General features: G+C 41.6%; 1 protein-coding gene and 1 long non-coding RNA gene across 3 annotated transcripts in view; one reads left to right on the forward strand and one right to left on the reverse strand.

The window, feature by feature from the left end:
- SLC1A1 (solute carrier family 1 member 1) overlaps positions 1-20,672 on the forward strand; it is a 38,537-nt gene extending 17,865 nt beyond the window's left edge. For both annotated transcript variants that reach the window (XM_081845247.1, XM_081845248.1), the window contains exons 3-12: positions 3,557-3,649; positions 4,575-4,689; positions 6,179-6,221; positions 8,525-8,632; positions 10,083-10,267; positions 11,548-11,655; positions 13,211-13,333; positions 13,583-13,777; positions 14,368-14,502; positions 18,258-20,672. In XM_081845247.1, the coding sequence (XP_081701373.1) occupies positions 3,557-3,649; positions 4,575-4,689; positions 6,179-6,221; positions 8,525-8,632; positions 10,083-10,267; positions 11,548-11,655; positions 13,211-13,333; positions 13,583-13,777; positions 14,368-14,502; positions 18,258-18,507 (1,355 nt within the window). In that variant the 3' untranslated portion in view covers positions 18,508-20,672. The remainder of the gene's footprint in view (positions 1-3,556; positions 3,650-4,574; positions 4,690-6,178; positions 6,222-8,524; positions 8,633-10,082; positions 10,268-11,547; positions 11,656-13,210; positions 13,334-13,582; positions 13,778-14,367; positions 14,503-18,257) is intronic.
- Positions 5,380-7,797, reverse strand: LOC309332648. The gene is made up of 2 exons (XR_014152282.1): positions 7,016-7,797; positions 5,380-5,433 (listed from the first exon to the last, which is right to left on the reverse strand). It is a non-coding gene; the product is annotated as an uncharacterized lncRNA (long non-coding RNA).
- Positions 20,673-21,114: the final 442 nt, after the last annotated feature.

Genomic DNA, 21,114 nt, shown 5'->3' on the forward strand with positions numbered 1-21,114 from the left:
CACCTATTGTCTGCCTCGGGAACTGGCCAAGTATGCAGTATGAAATCAATCACTGTAGAGAGAGGATTTATGGTTTGATCATCAAATAGAGCAGTGTTGGCACAGGCAGTTAAAACAGGCCAGGCTTTTTTGCTGATCCTCTTTAATGACCAATTTATTGTGTGGGCTAAATGGAATGGAGGAAGAAATAGATTCTGTCAGTTTCCCTCTAATAGCTAGGTGACTTGTTCGGGCCTTGCTAGAAGCTCTGAGAAAGGGAGGAGGAGTACTGCTGATTCACACTCAGTGATGACTTTCAGATTTCATCAGTGGCTAATTTCTGAAAGAGAGTTGCTTTGAGTTCAAGCCTGCCTGAAAGGCACACCCTTTGACCTTCTCCCTAATATCAGGTGTTTTGAGGGACTAATGCTGGTCACTCTGTGCAGAGAAGGAACTTTGCACATGTGCAGAGGCACACATATCTTATTATCTCGCAACACCATTCAGAATGGAAGCCTTGCTCAATTGAAATCTGGTTCTGGGTCTACATCTTAGTAATTTAGTGGGACCTTTAAAACACTGAAGGGACGTGGGTGGCAGTTTGGGTTAAACCACAGAGCCTAGGGCTTGCCAATCAGAAGGTCGGCGGTTCGAATCCCCGCAACAGCTCCCGTTGCTCGGTCCCTGCTCCTGCCAACCTAGCAGTTCAAAAGCACGTCAAAGTGTTAAGTCCGGCTTTTCCTTGCGCTGCTCTTGTTCGCCAGAAGCGGCTTAGTCATGCTGGCCACATGACCCGGAAGCTGTATGTCAGCTCCCTCGGCCAATAAAGCGAGATGAGCGTCGCAACCCCAGAGTTGGCCACGAATGGACCTTATGGTGAGGGGTCCCTTTACCTTTAAAACACTGAAATGCTGACACATGGCAGTAGAAGTCAGTGTGCCAAGGCAACGCCCCATAAAGAACATAGAACAGAGCTCTACAGCCTTGTACTGGGACACGGTCACAATTCTGGCAACAGTGCAGGATAAGCCATTAACACACTATACTGGCGGATGCACCAGGGCAATTATGTTGATCTTGGGGTGCAAGGAAATGACAGGATTCTCTCCACAGCGGCGGAGCAAGCCAATCGGGCACCTGGGGCTGCGCTTATGCCCTGCGACCAGGGGCAGGGCCACCCACCCACGAGGTGGGGCCAGCCGGGGCAGGACACTCCATGGGGCCTCTGGAGTCTGCCTGCCTCCTCCCACTCAGCTGCCCTACAGCTGAGGGGGAGGTAGTGGGTGGACCGTTTAGGGTAGAGTGGAGCCTGTGGGCGCTCAAGCCACCGTGTCACTCCCAGGAGAGACACGTGGCTCGGGCACTGCAGGCCCCATGGTGAGTGCCACCCAGCATTTTGTCACACACACCCCAGTGGTGACACCTGGGGTGAAATGGAAAGAAATTGCAATGGAGTAGACTGGAAGTCTAACACAAAGGTGGGGTGAGGGGTGGTGGATGGTGATGGGAAAAGGAATTATCTGTGGGATTGAGTGTAGGTATGTTTGAACATTTTTAAGGATTGTATGAAATGTATGTTTGTATGCTTGTATATTCGCAATATGAGTGTGTATTAATGCTGAATTATTTTAATAATAAAAACTTCTTTAAAATTAAAAATATATATATTATTTTTTTAAAAAGAGAGTGATACAAATTTGTACTGGTTATAGTTAAGGGGATGTAGGACCAAACCAGCCAGGACACTGAAGAATGGAGGTAGAGGAGCTCCTACCGTAACTGCATATTTGTCCTTTTGCATAGAAGAAGGGCTGTGAGGAAAGCACTGGCCCAGCAATTCAAACACAGCTTCTCTGCCAGAGTGCCTAGTGCCAACATGATCAAGTGATAAGATCTCCTTGCAATGGAGCTAGGAAAGAGATCGATCCTCTGTCCTTCAGTTATTTGTCCATAGGAATAGGTCTTCAGAATCTTATCTCTCTGAAAACCACTGAAATGCTGGGAAATTTTTTAGCAAAAGATCTTAACTATGTGATTGGTATGTAATGCAGACCTTGCTTATTAAATTGAGCTTGTTGCAGTTTTTCCCTAACTGGAAAACCTTGTGAAATTTGAACACTGTCCCAAGGTTTGCTTGATTGTGTTTTGTTTTTTAAGAAGTTTTATCTGTGTTGCTGAGCAATGAAATTTCTTAGCATTGACAAATAGACAGAAGTACTTCCTTCTTCACTTCTGTTCCAGGAACATTTCTTAACAGAATTATTAAGTGGAAGAGGGAGGTTTTGGGTTTTTTTAGAACAATAAGTGTCTCCTTGACCATAATATAAGTCTGTGATTCACAAATCCTTCTTCATGGAAATGATGGAGGATTTTATGAGAATGCTGAACCTTTACAACGGTTCTTATGTTGCTCCTACTGTCTCTTTCTTTTAATTTCATTTCTTTTGCGACTGTTGCACTCTCTCCTTTTGTGGTATTTTCTCTGTCCTTCACTTGGTTCTGCTTAAGCATGCTTGCCCAGTAATTTGAAAGCTATAGCTCCAATCAGCAAGTCCTAGACTCTGTGGTTTAACCCACAGCGCCACCCGCGTCCCAAATGGCACATTAGACTCGAGTAAATGCGGTATATCTTTGATTAACCAATCTGAAGGTGGGGCAACAGATGAGAACCAACACCTTGATGCCATGCCTGTGAGATTCCAGGGATCTGCTTGACAGCTTTTGTAAACAGAGGGTAATGCTGCCATTCTGGTTGATCGAACAGAAGTGTCTACTAACAAGTGGTTTCAACCAATTTCCCCTTCCTTCTGCAACCCCCTGCGCCCCTTCCACACTGTCTTGGAGGTTCCCTTAACCCTGCTATGTCAGTAGGCATTTCATATGAACAACACAAGAAGTCATCTTATACCAAATCAAACCATGATTAGTGCATTTAGCTCACTATTGTCTCCATGGGCGGTCAGCATCTCCCCAGGGTTTCAGGTAGGGCACATTCCCAGTCGTACCTTGAGATGCCCGGGATTGGGACCCTCCGCATGTGAAATGACTGTTTTGCCACTGAACTACGTACGGCCCTTCGTGTGTATCAAAAGCTTTTTCTGCAAGTGGAAAAGCTTAATTGGAAGTCACCCACAGTTCAAGGAGAATAGGTAAAGCAAATATCAGAAATGTAGACATGAACCGGCCATGTGGAGATGGCAGTATTGAGTTGGTGGCCCATGTTCTTCTGGCTTGCACTCCTTATAAAAAGATTTGAGGAGTGAGGTTGTCCATGCCAGGTCACTCCACCCTTGCTACTGTGCCCTTTCTTCTAGCAGATCAAGGTGGCAGCAGAAAACTACAAGGTTTCTAGCAGGGGCAATTAGAATAAGATCCATTATTGATGTAAACCTCCAAAATGTATTTTGTATAGTTAAGTTTCCACCTCTGTCTTCAGTACATTTTATTTTATTTTGTTGCTATGGCTAGTGACTGATGCAAATAAAGTTTCTTCTGATCTGATCTGATCTAGACATGAACTACATTTATTTAGAAATGTTTATGAACCAGAATCTCATTATTTTCCAAATATCCCCAGGTGTTGCTGCTTTGGACTCCGGCATTTCTGGAAAGATTGGCTTGCGGGCAGTTGTTTACTACTTCTTCACTACAGCTTTAGCTGTAATCCTAGGTAATCCTAGAATCTTTATAATCCTTAAATTTATTTGCATTGTACAGTGACGTTTTGTTTTTGTTTTAAATGCACATCAGAAGTAAACAGTCATTTTTCACCTCACCCAGATTTTTTAGAAAGAGCATGTTTGGATAAACTGTTACATCTAGAGTCATTCTCATGGAGTAGGATGTTTTCCCCCCTCCATGCTACATTCCAGATATGTGATTTCATAGGCATACAGGAATGTCTTAACAACAATTATAATGCTTAACCATGGGATTACCTGTACCTGTACTGTTACCTGTACTGTTTAGGGAAGCTTTTAATATTTGATGAATTCTTGTATTTTAATATTTTGCTGGAAGCTGTCCAGAGTGGCTAGGGAAACCCAGCCAGATGGGCGGGATATAAATAATAAATTATTATTACTTTTATTATTATTATTATTATTACTGAGCAAACAAGGACCAGGCAGGAGCAAAGCAGCTTCAATCTCCTCCTTAGGATCCAGCACATTCACATAAACCATCATTTCGCTTATTGTGAATGTGCAACTTTGGCCCCTGTGTCCATGAGCTGCCTTGGTTCATCAATAGGCTGAATGACTTGGTGGGTTGTGTGTTTACCCTTTCACCTCCTATAAAGCTTACTCTCTGTTGTGTGTGCCACAGAAGCTCAGAAATGAGTCAGCTGTTTCCTCACTAAAGGAATTAAACCATTAAACTGCATTCCTTAACACGATCTTGTGGCAACTTTGTATCCTGTAACAGTGAACTCAGTTTTCCATCAAACTTGAAAGGAAAAATCACTCATTCTACAGCTGACATAATCCTGGCCTGTCATTTGCTGTGCTCTGGAAGCAGCCATTGTACACATTGTTTAAAGAAATGCTGTGTGCAAGATTTCCATCTGTTCAGAATGTTATTTTTCTCCATTACAGGGGTTGTGTTGGTTGTGGCTATCAAACCAGGAGTGTCCCAGAATGCTGCGGAGATTGACAGAATGGGCAGTACACCTGAGGTCTCCACAGTGGATGCTATGTTAGACTTGGTTAGGTGAGCTTTCAAATTCTGTTCTCTTGCTAAATTGATTGCACCATAAATGCCACTGTCTCGAATTTTAAGCTATCAAATAATACGTATCTGAGAGATGGAAAAGCTTGTACAGTTATACCTCGGGTTACAGACGCTTCAAGTTGCATGTTTTCGGGTTGCGCACCACGCCGAACCCGGAAGTACCAGAATGGGTTACTTCCGGGTTTTGCCGCTCGCTCATGTGCAGAAGCACTAAATTGCACTTTGCGCATGTGCGGAAGCGCCAAATCGCGACCCGCGTTTGCGCAGACACGGCGCTGCAGGTTGCGAACGTGCCTCCTGCATGGATCACATTCGTAACCCGTGCTTCCACTGTAGTGTAGAACTTTTAAGCAATAGATTGTATTCAGTGCTGTCTGTAGACCATGAGCGAGCAGAATGAACTTTTGTTTTTACAATGAGACTTCACATTCCTCTTCTTCCCGCGGAGCCCTCTGAGTGGTTTCATTCACCTGCCCCAGGTGTTGTGGTTTCTCTGGAGTATATTTTGTGGGGAGAAGCAGAGATGTTGAAGTCCAGATGCCCAAGTGGAAATCTGCTCATGCAATGCTGGATTCTGACCAATATAAAAGACTTGTTCATAATGATGCAGTTCCTTTTCTTGATAAAGCAGAGGGTAGCGTATGCAATTCATACTAGCTTTTTTTCCCCCTTTACTCAGCTGGTAGGTGTCCCCTGCCCAATGCAGTATTTGGAACCATTTGTCTGCCAAAACAAAATGATATAATCACGAAACATAATGAGGAGAAAGTGTTACAAAGTCTGGGTGGGACATTTTTATCCTACTCTGTCAATCCAGTAAGATTGTATACAGTGGTGCCCCGCAAGACGAATGCCTCGCAAGACGAAAAACCTGCTAGACGAAAGGGTTTTCCATTTTGGAGGCGCTTCACAAAACGAATTTCCCTATGGGCTTGCTTCGCAAGACGAAATGTCTTGCGAGTTTTTCCGACTTTTTTTCCCTTCCCCCCCTTTTTCTAAGCCGCTAAGCCGCTTATCCGCTTATCCGCTAAGCCGCTAAGCCGCTAAAAGCCGCTAAAAGCCGCTAAGCCGCTAATAGCGCTAATCCGCTAAGCTGTCAATGGGCTTGCTTCGCAAGACGAAAAAACCGCTAGACGAAGAGAATCGCGGAACGGATTCTTTTCGTCTTGCGAGGCACCACTGTATCTGTATCCCATGCACTGCATCCCGACTGAATGACAAATATAGCATGAAAGAAAGATCCCAGTCACCTGTGGACCCATTTGTTAAAACGTTGACTCTTTAAGGCTTACAGAAGTGTTTCACCTTGAACAGATCTTCCTAGAACTTTGAGCCTTGATATAATATATCCTGGGATATGTGGAGAGAGGGAGAGAAACATTATCACCAGCATTCCCTATTGCTTCTTGAATATACTTTGTATTGTTACATTGCGATATCATTAAAGGATCTTAAAATCCTTCTGCAGGAATATGTTCCCAGAAAACCTTGTGCAGGCCTGTTTCCAACAGGTAAGTTCAATCTTGGTATTTACTAACCCCTATTCTGGTATTTACTAACCCTTTCTCTGGGTGGCACAGTGGGTTAAACCACAGAGCCTAGGACTTGCCGATGAGAAGGTTGGCAGTTCGAATCCCTGCGACGGAGTGAGCCTAGCAGTTCGAAAGCACATCAAAGTGCGCGTAGATAAATAGGTACCGCTCTGGCGGGAAGGTAAACGGCGTTTCCGTGCACTGCTCTGGTTCGCCGGAAGTGGCTTAGTCATGCTGGCCACACGACCCGGAAGCTGTACATCGGCTCCCTCAGCCAGTAAAGCGAGATGAGCGCCGCAACCCCAGAGTTGGCCACAACTAGACCTAATGGTCAGGGGTCTCTTTACCTTTACCTTACTCTGCATTTATTTCTCCACCTCCATAAAACAACATTGTGGTGCTAATACTGTAGGATACTGTGATATTTTGGGTGCAAAAAACAACAACCCTAATGAAAACATCAAGGAAAAATTAGGGTCTCCAAAAATTCACTTTCCTTTCGAATTACTAGTGCTTTAGACAACAATTTTCAGAACCAAAGCAACATATAAAGCATGCATTCCAGGGCAACATTAAGATACAAAACCAAAGGCCTTCATAGATCAAGTGGTTCCCTTTTTCTAGTGGTGCAGAAATATTTCGTGGCTGCAACTTCCTCAGCACTGGGATTGGCCCGCAAGGCGTCGTCTTTACAGCTCACAAAAAGAAAGTGAGGAATGAGAGGGAATTTTATGGTTCTCTGATTGCTTGCAATTCTGGATTAATGCACTTACAGTGAAGGAGAAGAAGCGTTAGGTAGAAGGAATAAGGAATGTAGAAATAAACCAACACGAGGACATGACCCTGGCTCAGGTGTGGCTGTTCGGAGAGGATGTTGTGTTCTTTTAACTGCCCCTCTCCCAACACTCTTGGCAAAGTTTTCTGGAACAGTCTCACATTTATCGTCTTACACAACAGCAGTTGGCAGGACAGGCAGGGCTTCCCAACAGCAAGCGTTGCTGCTGATTACCAAGAGGTGGACGGGGAGGAGCATCGAGCGAGGAGCTCAGCACAGGAGCATCAGATTGGCTTTGCTGAGCTTCCTGCACCTTGCCCTTCTGCCTCTGTCTCTAAGCAGCAGGGATACTCAGGGTCAGGGAGCCAGGTGAGCAGCACCACCCTGCCAACCAGTGCTTTGTCGTCGTTATTTACACAGGCAACTCCCCATTTGCTCGCAATCATCATCCTCACAACCACTGCTGGTTTTTTTGGCACACAGGCTTGTGGGTGTCCCGCCAATGCGTACGGTGCCTCAGAACACAACCCCTGTGTAAATGGGGAGTTGCCTGTGCTCTGTTTCACACAGGCAACTAGCCTTGTGAAATACAATGAACCCAAAAAGGGAAACATGAAACCAGAGTTTCCCAAACTTTGGTCTCCAGCTGTTTTAGGACTACAACTCCCATCATCCCTAGCTAGCAGGACCAGTGGTCAGGGATGATGGGAACTGTAGTCCAAAAAAAAGAGGTGGAGACCCAAGTTCGGAAAGCCTGCATTAAACAAATACTTCATCAAACAAACTTATTATTATTATTATTATATAGATATTTTATTGAAAAAAATTCAGATATAATGCAGAAGATACAAAAAGAATGAGAAAGGAAAAAGAACAAAACACAGAACTGCGTAAAGGCGGAAAAACTATATGCAGATATACAAAAAGTACCCTAACACATACATGCTTTTATAAATTTGATATTGTTATCTTAATACTGATAGAAATATTAATAGTCTGCTGCATTTTGTATAAATTCGTTCCAAATATTGTCGTATTTATCCAAGCAGAGTCTATGTCTGTAAGCAGTCCGTTCGCCGGTTGCAAGTGCTATCATATTATCCATCCACTGATTAAAGGAGATCATATCTTTAACTCTTCCAGTTCATCAATATCAGCCTCTTGGCTACCATTAGAGAGCGTAAAATCCATTTTCGTTGTCCTTTTGCTAACTTCCGTACAGTATATATAAAGAAAACCAAACCATTTATTCCATACAATGTTGGCTCTTGTTCTAACATAACCCTTCATGATGATTTTCTAATATCATATTAGGTATTTCTATCTATGTACACATTATAATGCATCTGCATGTCAGCCGTTGTTGACATGTTGAAACCATAAATCTTATGTATCAGCATTCTAGGCCTTACTAAACACCTTCCACCCTGAAAAGAAGTTTAAAAAATAGTTTCCTTGTCAATCCATTATATCCTAAGAATGTAATGTATGTTTTCTTAACTTTCAGTACAAGACCAAGCGTGTAGAAATAATGATCACAACGGAAGTAGACAAAAATGCTACTATTCCTACACCAGACCCACTCTCGACTGTACTGCCAACAGAGATTTCAAAGGTATGATTACTTCTGCTTGGTGTATTGCACCGCAACTATTGAAATTATGAAGAAAGGGTTAGGGTAGTGAAATTCTGCTTGTAAATGTGATAATTAATAACAAGAATTCAAAAGGATCTACTGGACCACACTGTTAAAAGACCCAAGCTTGTGGTCAAATCCTTTAAGATAATTTGTTCTCCAGAGGCTCCACATGCAGCCATTTAGTAGCACTACACAAACCAATACTTTCAAAACTATAACCCAGGCATAGACATGATCCCTAGCTAACAGGACCAGTGGTCAGGGATGATGGGAATTGTAGTCCAAAACATCTGGAGGGCCGAAGGTTGCCTATGCCTGCTATAACCCAATGAAGAAAGTAGCAAACTAATCAATAAATGGGACGCAGGTGGCGCTGTGGGTTAAACCCCAGAGCCTAGGACTTGCAGATCAGAAGGTCGGCAGTTCAAATCCCCATGACGGGGTGAGCTCCCGCTGTTCGGTCCCTGCTCCTGCCAACCTAGCACATCAAAGTGCAAGTAGATAAATAGGTACCGCTCTGGCGGGAAGGTAAATGGAATTTCCGTGCACTGCTCTGGTTCGCCAGAAGCAGCTTAGTCATGCTGGCCACATGACCCGGAAGCTGTACGCCAGCTCTCTCAGCCAATAAAGTGAGATGAGCGTCACAACCCCAGAGTCGGCCATGACTGGACCTAATGGTCAGGGGTCTCTTACCTTTACTAACCAATAAACACCAAACAGGCTTAAGTTTCTAGAGTTTCCTGAATGAGAAAGCTGCTTAAGTTTTGCATCAACAAAATGCGTTGTTGGTATTAATATTTTATTGAAAAGATTTCAGTTTAAAGAAATTAAGTGATGCAAAGAAAAAGAGAACTAAAAAGGCACAAAAATATGTAGGGGGGAAACCCACAATATACGAATATATATGAAAAATACCCGAACCCATACATTCTTTTATAAATCTGATATTATTATCCTAATACATATGGGAATATTAATAGCTCACTACATTTTGTCTAGACTCATTCCAAATACAGCCGTGCCTTGGAAGTCGAATGGAATCCATTCCGGAAGTCCGTTCGACTTCCAAAACGTTCGAAAACCAAAGTGCAGCTTCTGATTGGTTGCAGGAAGCTCCTGCAGCCAATTGGAAGCCCCGTCGGACGTTCGGCTTCCAAAAATAGTTCATAAATCAGAACAGTCACTTCCGGGTTTGCGATGTTCGGAGCCAAAACGTTCAAGAACTAGGCTGTTCGACTTCCAAGGTACGACTGTATTGTCATATTCATCCAACCATAAATTGCAAGTGTCCATAAATTGCAAGTGTTATCATATTGTTGATCCATTTATTAAAGGGAATTGTATCTTTATTCTCCCAGTTCATCAATACCAGCCTCTTGGCATTGTTGCTGATTGGTAACTTTTCTCCTTCACTCTCAATCTGCAGAATATAACCAAGGAATACAAAATAGTGGGTTTGTATTCTGATGGTATTAACGTTCTTGGCCTGATTGTCTTTTGCCTTGTCTTCGGAATTGTTATTGGGAAAATGGGAGAAAAGGGGAAAGTGCTGATGGACTTCTTCAATGCACTGAACGATGCCACAATGTATATAGTTCAGATAATAATGTGGTAAGTAGAATGATATCTTGCCCGTAAGTTTTGTTACTGAATTCAGGATGATAATAAAAAAGTAATTTACGTAAAACTTCTTTCAGAAAGTCGACGTGATTAACAGGTTTATTCCTTGAGTTTTAAAATATTATGCATTTGGCTGTGAAAGCTCTTTCTCCCTCCCCACCTCTCTTGCTTTTCCTCTTCCCCCTCCCCAAAAAGAGACTATTTATTCAGCTATTAAAGTTACGGTATGGCTGACTGTTGGGGACGGCATTTTTGGTATTCGTATAATTGAACCCTTGTTGCCAAAACTCTGACAAAGCATGGTTTCTGCTCCTAACTTTCAAAAATACATCTCTTCAGAGCTTCTAAGGTTACCAGACGCCCCCATTTCCCGGGGACAGTCCCCAGATTTACAAATCAGTCCCCATACAAAATCCATTGAAATTGACACGTGTCCCTGGATTTATTGAAAAAAATCTGGTAACCTTATCATGGTAACCTTACCAATGATGGTTTTTGGATGGGCTATAATAGTGAATAGCTGCTTTAATTATTGCTTACCTGATTTCAGTGTTTACCACTTCCTCCCAACCCTATACTGTAACAACGACACATGTGAAACCTGTAACTGTTTCTTCTGTTATTTTTGTTCTGCATTCTATTGCAATTTGCAAAATTAAAAATTATTATTTTTCAAAAAAGCAATGGAGTACAGTTGAGAAAATGCACTCCCTTAGGAGTGCATCTAGAAGCAGTCTAGAATTAAATTTCTTTTAGAAAGAAAGAAAGAAAGAAAGAAAGAAAGAAAGAAAGAAAGAAAGAAAGAAAGAAAGAAAGATCACTTCTATAAAGGGGCTTTTATTTTGTTTTGCAAAGGCATTCCAGCTACACAATGCAGTACTGCCTTTCTTAGCTGTCCAATGTTGATTGACTCGTGGATAATTTAGCTGAGATTCCTGCAATGCAGAGGGTTGGACTAGATGACCTTTGGGTCCCTTCCAACACTATGTTTCTATGACTTCATGTTTTGCATAATAGCTCAAATTATGAAGGTGTTCATAAAATGTACCAGTCATGCTAATGTCTTTTTTTACAACACCGAAAACTATGTAATGGTTCATAAATACAACTTGAGAAGCAAATACGGTAATTTCAGCCACTTGCTTTCTGTTCATTGTCAAATGCATGAAAAAAAAAGTTGAACAAATTTGTTGTTTAGCGTGTTTTTATAGCGAGCTCAATGAAATAACAGTGATCATAGAATACTTTTTATGACGTTTTGTGCATTCCAGGTATATGCCGTTGGGTATTATTTTTTTGATTGCTGGAAAGATAATAGAAGTTGAAGACTGGGAGATTTTTCGCAAACTGGGTCTTTACATGGCTACTGTTCTAAGTGGGTATGTTATTCCTTGAACCCTGATAAAAATGTATTGATTTACTTTTCATTTTTAATTTATATACAATAGATCGGTTTCTTATGTAACTGGGTATGAGAGGACATTCGTTTTATAGACATTCTAATTTCACTGTGCTTCAGAACGACATTGAATTAGAAACACACTATTTTTATTTCAATTGTCAGCTCCCAGGCAATATAATGGGGGGGGGGGGCACATGAGGCGGGGGAGGGGAGGCACAGGGTTCCAAGCTGAGTTATGTGCATATAAATGGAACTCGTTTATGTGGTCACCTAAGGAGTATGGTGGCCAATGTGAGAGTTGAATTCTCCCCTCCCCCCATAATTTTTATAAAATTTTCTGTTTTACATTTTAGAATATTCATTTAAACAACCTTAAAGTATCAGTGACTTCCATTTTCTCTTTCCTTGGGTTCATTTTGCATAACATAAATCCCCGCATATTTTACATAAACTAAACCATGGATAGGCAAACTAAGGCCCGGGGGCCGGATCCGGCCCAATTGCCCTCTAAATCTGGCCCGTGGATGGTCCCAGAGTCAGCATGTTTTTACATGAGTAGAATGTGTCCTTTTATTTAAAATGCATCTCTGGGGTTTTTGTGAGGCCTGCCTGGTGTTTTTACATGAGTAGAATGTGTGCTTTTATTTAAAATGCATCTCTGGGTTATTTGTGGGGCATAGGAATTCGTCATTTCTCCCCAAAAAAATATAGTCTGGCCCCCCACAAGGTATGAGGGACAGCAAACTGGCCCCCTGCTGAAAAAGTTTGCTGACCCCTGAAATAAACCATTCAGTATTCCATTATTACACCCATCAAAACTTATTTACACTGTTGAATTTACCTTAATGCTGCCAGCGTTTTCAAGTGTACACAATTTCCCAATATGTCGCACCTTGATGCATATGAGTAGATCATACATCAAATATATAACAATATCAAACAAAATATACACGTATGTCACATATATGAGATATTGTGGGGGCAATTTTCCAAGTCAAAACCTGCCATAGCTTGGCTGGCTTGCTATGCTTCTGGTAGGTTTTGGAATCCGTTGACAGCACTTCCCTAATGCTTTATTGTCAGGTAATATCGGAAAGGTAAAAAAGGGGGGGGTACCAGGAGGAAGTATGCATGCATGTTAGGAAGCAGCACCTTGGGATCAGGGCCATAATGGGCGCTGTTTTGCATGTATCTCTGGGTGTGTGGGGAAAGGGAGAGTCACCTGTTGCCTGAACGTCTAGGGATCTATTGCCAATATGAACAGAAAAGCTTGATGGGCCACAATGAAGGACAATAACTCAGTGGGACTCACCTCCCGCTGTGCAAGTGGAGGGGCCATGAGAGCCTGCAACCCCACCTCCTCCTTAAGGCGGAAGTGGCTTTCATATTAATTTGAACAGTTTTAAAAACAGGACTAAATTTCAAAAATTGAGCTGTGATTTCTGCATTGCAAGTGGGCTGGACTAGGTGGGATCCTTCCAACTTTACAGTTCTGTGATTCTATGATTTCCCCTCCCTCTTTTTCCCCCCAGGCTTGCAATTCATAGTATTGTGATTCTGCCGCTTATGTACTTAATAATAGTCCGGAAAAACCCGTATAAATTTGCCATGGGGATGGCTCAAGCACTTTTGACAGCACTCATGATTTCCTCAAGGTAAGGATAATTTTGAAGAAGAAAAAAAATCTTCTCTTCATATCGAATCCTCTTGGAATTAATAGAAATGAATTTAGAAATGATTAAAGCTGCCCTCTGTTTTGCCACGTCTACATCTTAATTTCCAGTAGCCCCATAAGTTGTTCTCATGCCAGGTTAATAGCCATGCACATTGGCATTTTACTACTATGCTTCTTAAAGTCTTTTCTTTATTTTCTTTATTTCCCTCCCCAAATGTGTGTGATGCAGTTCAGCCACTTTACCTGTCACCTTTCGCTGTGCAGAAGAAAAAAACCATGTTGACAAGAGAATTACCCGATTTGTTTTACCGGTAGGCGCTACAATCAACATGGATGGTACCGCCCTTTATGAAGCAGTGGCTGCTGTTTTTATTTCACAACTTAATGACTTAGAACTAGATATTGGCCAAATAGTGACCATTAGGTAAGAAAAAGCTCTTGCATGCTTTTCAGTTCTTCTTTTCCAAGCAATGTAACTGCTGACTTTGTTGTGATTTTCAGTTTAGCCCTCCAAGCATGGATTAATTCTAACTTTTAGAACCAAGAATTTAGAGGAGATTTAGAGCACCCCCCCCAAAAAAAAAAACCAACCTCATAGCAGTATAAAATGCACTGTTTTAAAACCATTTAATCTTAATATATCAAACAGCAGAATTTGTTGTGAATGTTGTCCCACCTTCTCCAAGACAGCTAAAATATCCTCCCTCTTGACACCACTGCTACTAAAACCTAAAATGGCTGCAGTGTTCTATGATGCAAGAAAAGACACAGATCAATTTTAAAAAAAAAAACCTCAACTGGTATATCCCTTAGAAATCCCTTTAGATTATTTCTTCAATTTACAATCATCCAGCAGTTGGAGTTTCCCATAAAGTCAACTTTTTTTAGAAAGGTAGGGAATATTTTTTTAAATAACAACTCTGGTTTAAAAACTTCAAGAAGTGTTTCCATAACTGCACAAGACTGAATGAAGCAGAAACATATCTGATGGCCTTTTCTTGGTTTGGGATGTAGTGTCACAGCAACAGCAGCCAGCATCGGAGCTGCAGGTGTGCCCCAGGCTGGACTAGTTACCATGGTGATTGTCCTGAGTGCCGTCGGACTGCCTGCTGAAGATGTTACCCTCATAATAGCAGTGGATTGGCTTCTGTAAGTGTCTAACCATGAATGTCTCTCGATCCTGTGTCCTCAGTAATGCAGGTACAGTGGTACCTCGGGTTTAGAACTTAATTCGTTCTGGAGGTCCGTTCTTAACCTGAAACTGTTCTTAACCGGAAGCACCACTTTAGCTAATGGGGCCTCCTACTGCCGCCACGCTGTCACCGCGCGATTTCTGTTCTCGTCCTGAAGCAAAGTTCTTAATCCGAGGTACTATTTCTGGGTTAGCGGAGTCTATAACCTGAAGCGTCTGTAACCTGAGGTACCACTGTATCCATAATAAAACATAGGGTAACCTGACAGCGTAGTATGTGCTAGACCATTAACTTGAGAGCAGATCTGCTGTACATCTTATTATTTGTATCAAAACATGTGACATACAGATCGCAGCCCTGCTGGGGGGGATTACTCATCCGTCCACCCAGTGTGTGGTTTAGAAGGTTCAAAGTTGAACAAATTTGAAAACGTAGAGAAAGGGTGAGGAACCTGTGGTGGAGCCACAACTTCCACCATCCCTGATCTTGGGCTAGGTCAATGGTGGCCAAACTTGGCCCTCCAGCTGCTTTGGGACTACAATTCCCATCATCCCTGACCACTGGTCCTGTTAGCTAGGGATGATGGGACTTGTTGTCCAAAAACAGCTGGAGGGGCCAACTTTGGCCATCACTGGGCTATCTTGACAGGGGCTGATGATGGGAATCGGAGTTCAGCAGTCTCTGGAGTTCAGCAGTCTCTGGTTTCAGGTTGCCCATTCCTGGTCTAGGTATATCACTAATAAATGTGAAATTGAACACATACTTGACAGTAGGAAGAGAATTCAGCCACTCTTGTGATTTTTGTATCATATATATGCTGCTTCCTAATGACTGAAAACCCACTGCCCCAATTCGGTCCACAAGTAATAGCTTTGAACCTCTTGGCGAATACAGTAGCTTCCCATTGCAGTCTCTGTTTGAAGTTCTTTTATTCAAGTTTGGGTACCATAAGGTCAGTAACAAAGTGCCCCAAGAGGATAAAAAGTTTCCCCAGTGGGTTTATATATATTGCTGTTTCTGACATCACATATGCATTCATTTAGTATTTGGCATGGAGAATGGCCTGTTTTGTTCTATGTAGCATGTAAAAGGCCATTGCTGGAAGGTGCTGGCATATATCACATTGAAAGATGAGAAGACAAATAACCCCCTGATGGGTCACAAAAAGTTAATTAGGTTCTGCAGTAGGGTTGCTGGAGTAGACATGGGCACAGAGTTGGCATCTGGGTCTGCTAAAAGGGTGGGGTCCATGTCCATATATGTCATACATCCATACATTTAACACATCTGTTGAAGTGGACTGTAGTGGCCCCTGAAAGCTTTGTTAGTCCTTAAGGTCCAGACAACAGACTAGCATGTTAACCCCTCTGCAAACTATCCTAAAATCAGAACAGCATCTACCCACAGGTATTCTCCACCCAAATCAATATTATTTTCTTAGTTGGATGGTTTGCTACTGAATTCCTGTAGCATTCATTTATTGTTGTTGTTGTTGTTTAGTCGTGTCCGACTCTTCATTTATATGTCACATTAAAATCTTTACTGAGCCAACTTACAGTTCATTTCTGATCATTATGAAAATACACAGTTCAGGAACATCGGGAATTTATTTGGAGTACGTCTGTGCTACTGTTTGATTTGTGAGAGCTTTAGAGTACGAACTAGAAAATGAGATAGCAAATGGGTCAGTTTCGGGTAAAATATATATTTTCAAGTATTACTTTATAGTTGAATCATGTTCCCGTTTTGTTTCATTGTGTTAATCAGTTTATTTCTAAATGATTGGTCTTTTTGTTGGCACAAGTTTGGATATTTCACAGTCAAGTTTTCCTTGACACTCAGTTAACAATATTAACAAGAACCCAGCTAATCATTTGGTTTCAAAGCCCCAAGGCAGCCAATTGTATACCTTTTCTTTGCAACGACAGACACATACCGTGTGCTAGTAAATGAATCCATTGCCATGACAATTGCCTTCTGGCATACACTTGCAATCTTATCTGTTGCATTTATTTTTAGAACACCGAATTCTTTTTGCAGGAAGCACATTGCACCAGACTATGTGCCAGGCCACTTAGCACTTCTGCAGATTGGTTGCCCCCGGGGTGCCACGTTGATTATCAGTCTTTTACTTATTACCTCAGATGTATCATCTTTGTCCTTCCAGGAAGTAACTCATTAGCAGTCATTTAGATTATATGCAAGGTTGTGTGTCCATGGTTGCCAGAGGGAATTTTGCTCCTAACTGCCTAATATGATTTTGGACCAAAAAAAGCACATTTTTTTTAAAAAAAGGAACTCCCAATAATGTTCCAGGCCTGAATCCTTGGAGAAGGAAATTAACACTAACAGTGCATTTTTGCCTACTCAGAGATTGGTTCTACAGAGTTCAATGGGCTGTTTAACCAGTTGTAGAATGTGGTGTTTGTAAGTAAGTAAATTGTGCACTGCCGTTCCAATGTAACCCCTGTCTCAAGTGCCTCAAGGCGATTTTGTCTGTTGTCTTCAGAACCAGGCTATGCTGAAGAAGCAGTCAGAGCATAGACTTGATTCTAAGCCATAGCCAAGCCCATTGGCCCCCTGTTTCTGTCTAAGTGTGTTTCTGTCTAAGTGTGGCACACAATCAGTTACATAGCATGGGTTGCTAGCACCTGGAGCTGCGTGGAGTGGGTGGGAGGGAGGGAAACGGCAGAGTACACATGCGCATTCAACTGTGTAATGGTGTCCATGTCACCCAGGAGATTGCAGCCACAGAGATAAGAAAGGAAAAGCCATTCCCTTGTCTGGAGAGGTCACTTCCTGGTTCACATGAAGCCCAGTGACAGAAGTTCGCAGCTGTATGGAGGCAGCACTGGGTGTTGAAATTTTGCACCCCCTAGCAATTTTGCACCCCTGCCCTGGTGCCCACCCACCCCGCTATGCCACTGCACACAGTCTCCCACTGCCTCTGCCATGTATCTCATTTTTGATGCAGGTTGGCAACAGCGGCATTATCTAGTTGGTAGAGGGTATATGGAATCAAGACACTCATTAAGCAATGCCAGTCTGCAGTCCCCCAAAAGGCTAGTGTGGTTACAGAATATGCTTAGAGCAGAGATCAAATTTGTATAGAACTCTGGGCAGTATTCAACACTAGGACTTTCAGCTGTGCAACGAAACTTGCCCCCCCCCTCTCCTTTCCCTATGCATTCCCTGAGCATAGAGGGGTTTCCCCAAACCCTTCAGAGCAGATTTTGGGGTGTGTGTGATGTGTGCAGACAGAGGAAGTTGGGAAGTTCCATTGCACAAACAGAAATCCTTGTGCTAGCAGAACAAGTGCCCTATTAATTTAATTTTTAAAAGGGGGAAAAGAAACTTGGTTTCAGGATCCAGTTTGCATATTTACATGAAAGCATAAATACAAGCAAAAATTTCCAATTGCTGGGGTCCACTTGAAAACTCAGTTCACTCTGAATTTAAAGTTCACGTTGAATTTTTGAAACACAAATGTTAAAATTCATTCCATAGAGCTTAAAGTTCTTTTTTTTTTTAACTGAGCTTTCGAAAGTGATCTTTCCCACATTTTGTTTGAGTTCTGGTTCTGTGCCATTCATGACAATATCAGCCTTGTGGACTGAAACACTTTGCAGAAGCAGTATAGCTTTTGCCTTTGTAAAAGTAGATTGGACCCAGTCAACTTGCCCAGACTGACCCAAAATGTTTATTCCATAGGGATAGATTCAGAACAATGGTGAATGTCCTCGGTGATGCCTTTGGCGCTGGAATTGTGGAGAAGCTCTCGCAAAAGGAGCTGGAACTTATGGACGTTGGTGCTGAAGTCAACATAGTGAACCCTTTTGCCCTGGACAAAGCAACGAAGGATGACAGTGAGGAAACAGAGGCCAAGAAATCTTATGTGAATGGAGCTTTTGCTATTGATAAATCAGACACCATATCATTCACCCAGACATCACAGTTCTGAATGAAATTGACTGACAAGGGAGCCACACGGGATTAAAGGACATGGGAAGGCCCTATGTTGAGCCATATTCTGGGCCCCTCTCACTTCAGACCCCACATGCTGTATTTTTTCTTCTTTGCCTATATTCATACAGGCAAACAGGAAGACACACATCCTGTCTCACAAAACTCCCCTTCTCAGATCTGCCACAACAGAGAGAGCACAGTTGTTCTGCTCCTTTTCTTGTGCAGGCTATAAAGAGATTTAAATTTGGCCCACAGCTGAGAATGTGGCCATTTGACAACGGGATGGCCAACATGTTGTGTTGATTTCTTCAGGAGCCTCAGTGATAGGTATATTCTCAGCATAGATATGTTCCCTGACAAATACACAACATCAGGGAACCCTACACAGCTGAGGCCCTACACTGAAACAGGCCACGGTCTTACCTGTGTCGGCACTCTGAAGAACATCACCATGCATGAAATCATTTAGCAAACCGAAAGGATAAGTGTGTTGCTTTGAAACAGAGGCTCCAGATTTTCCTCAGCTCTTTGTTTTTGAAACATCTGATCATTGTGGGCAGATTGGTCCCAGTTGCACAAATACGTATTTTCTTTTAAAGAGCCATCTCTTGAGAATTCTAGGTATCTGCTTGCAACGGTCATGCTGATAAGTTGGGATAATAAACCAAAGGATATGGTTTATATCTGAAGCATAGTGCGGCGTTCCCATTCCTCTACTCTGCACATGAAATTCCTTTTTGTTTTTCAAAAAGGAAGCCTCTTCTTTTAAAAATAACTGTAAAAGGAATTCTTATTTGAAATTCCATTTCTGACATTTCTCTGCAAATCAGCACTGTGCCAAATGTTCATTCTGGTAGCTAATTAACTGTTAGAGAAAGGAGATGGGACTGGTCCTTCAGTACGTGTGAACTTTTAAAAAGTATGTGTATATTTTTTTTTTAATAAACTATATAGTATGGAAATTGGAAATTACGACAAAAGAGCTTTCATTTTCATGTTTTCTTTTACACCATAATTTATAGCAAGAGCATATCTGGACTTCAAATGCTAAGTCAATCATAACAGCTTTGCTGTAATTTGAAACTCTCATAATTTAGCTTTCATCATTTATTAGTCCTCTTTTGGAAGTGGAAAGAAGTAACTTCAGAGCTACCAGTATTTATCAGCTCCAGGGAAAACAGATAAAAATAAACCGCATAGCTGTTCATGACATAGCTTGTCGACATTTTATGCTTTCAAGAATATACCCACTGAATAATTGCTAGTGGTTAGCTTAGTGTCAATTTCCTGCTTCTTACTTTCATTTTATAATTTAATCTGAAAGCTTGCAGTGGCCAATATGATAGGCCTCACGACAATAAAAGCCCAAACTTTAAAGAAGCCCTCGAATGGTGAAGAACAAATATTAGCATTTTACAAGTGTTCGTAGCATAACGGAGACATATTTTCATATCGGCTACATGGGTGTGGCTTTTTTATCAAACCATTCCATAATGTTAAACATTTTATCTAATACTTACACCAGGTATTTTAATGGTGCACTTTTTCCTGCAATGAAAATTATTGCAAAGTATAAACTGTTTCGATTGCACATGACTTGTTGGCCACCTGACTTGAAACACAGACTAAAATTAAGAGAGAATACCTTTTCTTTTCTTTTTTTGTAAATAAGCTTGTGTTAAACCAAAAAATATGCACTTAATTGCTATCAAGAAAAATAAAAAATTCTGTAGCATTAGACAAACTCGGTCTTACACTTTTGTATTCAGTAAATAAGCCAGGATATGTGCCAAAGACAACTGAAACAAACCAACAAAATCACATCTAGCATACATTTTGATAAATTGCACCTTAACTGAGAGGCATAATACTGTATGTATTTAAATATTATAAGCTAAAAATGCAGTGTGCATACAAAGTGAAAGTGTTGATATGTTTATACAAAATGAAGGCGTGTACAGTGTAAATTAGTTATTTATCTTGTGCACAATTATTTTTTAAAAGATATTTGTACAGCTTTGCTACTGCTAGAGACAGAAAAACATCCAGAGCCAGTAGAGCTTATTCTTTTCTTTGCAGCTTTCTTTTTGTAACTCGTCCTTTCACCACTGTACATGTTGCCTTTCTTTCATCTGAATAAACAGTCATCCTGCCCTCAAACTATCCCTGCTCCACATCTGTATGCAGACTTCTCCCTGGGAAAAAATACATCACGTGGGCTTCTGCTCATCTGTTCTAGCTATTAAACTAGAATGGAAGAAAAACAAGGCCTGGTTTTTCTGAAGCTTGTTTTGCCAGAGTAGCCCTGATATATATCACAAGGCTATTCCAGAGTGAGTTGTGGCTGGAACCGTGTTTCCTTGCAACCAGTAAATGTGATTTATTATTAAGTCACCTATATTATAGCAGGTGCTTATAAATCAAAAGAAACAGTGATGTATCAGTCCTCAGGCTCACGACCGATACCTAAAGATAAGAGCTTTGGAAACTGGAAGCTCAGGACTAGTATCCAAAATGTGCTATAGCTGTAGCAAACCCAAGCAATCTGACAATAAACAATAGCGTTAGTCACATAATATGCATATTTAAATCAGGTTGACTG

The sequence above is a fragment of the Podarcis erhardii genome (genome assembly GCF_964252035.2).
Source record: "Podarcis erhardii genome assembly, chromosome: 17".
Lineage (NCBI taxonomy): Eukaryota > Metazoa > Chordata > Lepidosauria > Squamata > Lacertidae > Podarcis > Podarcis erhardii.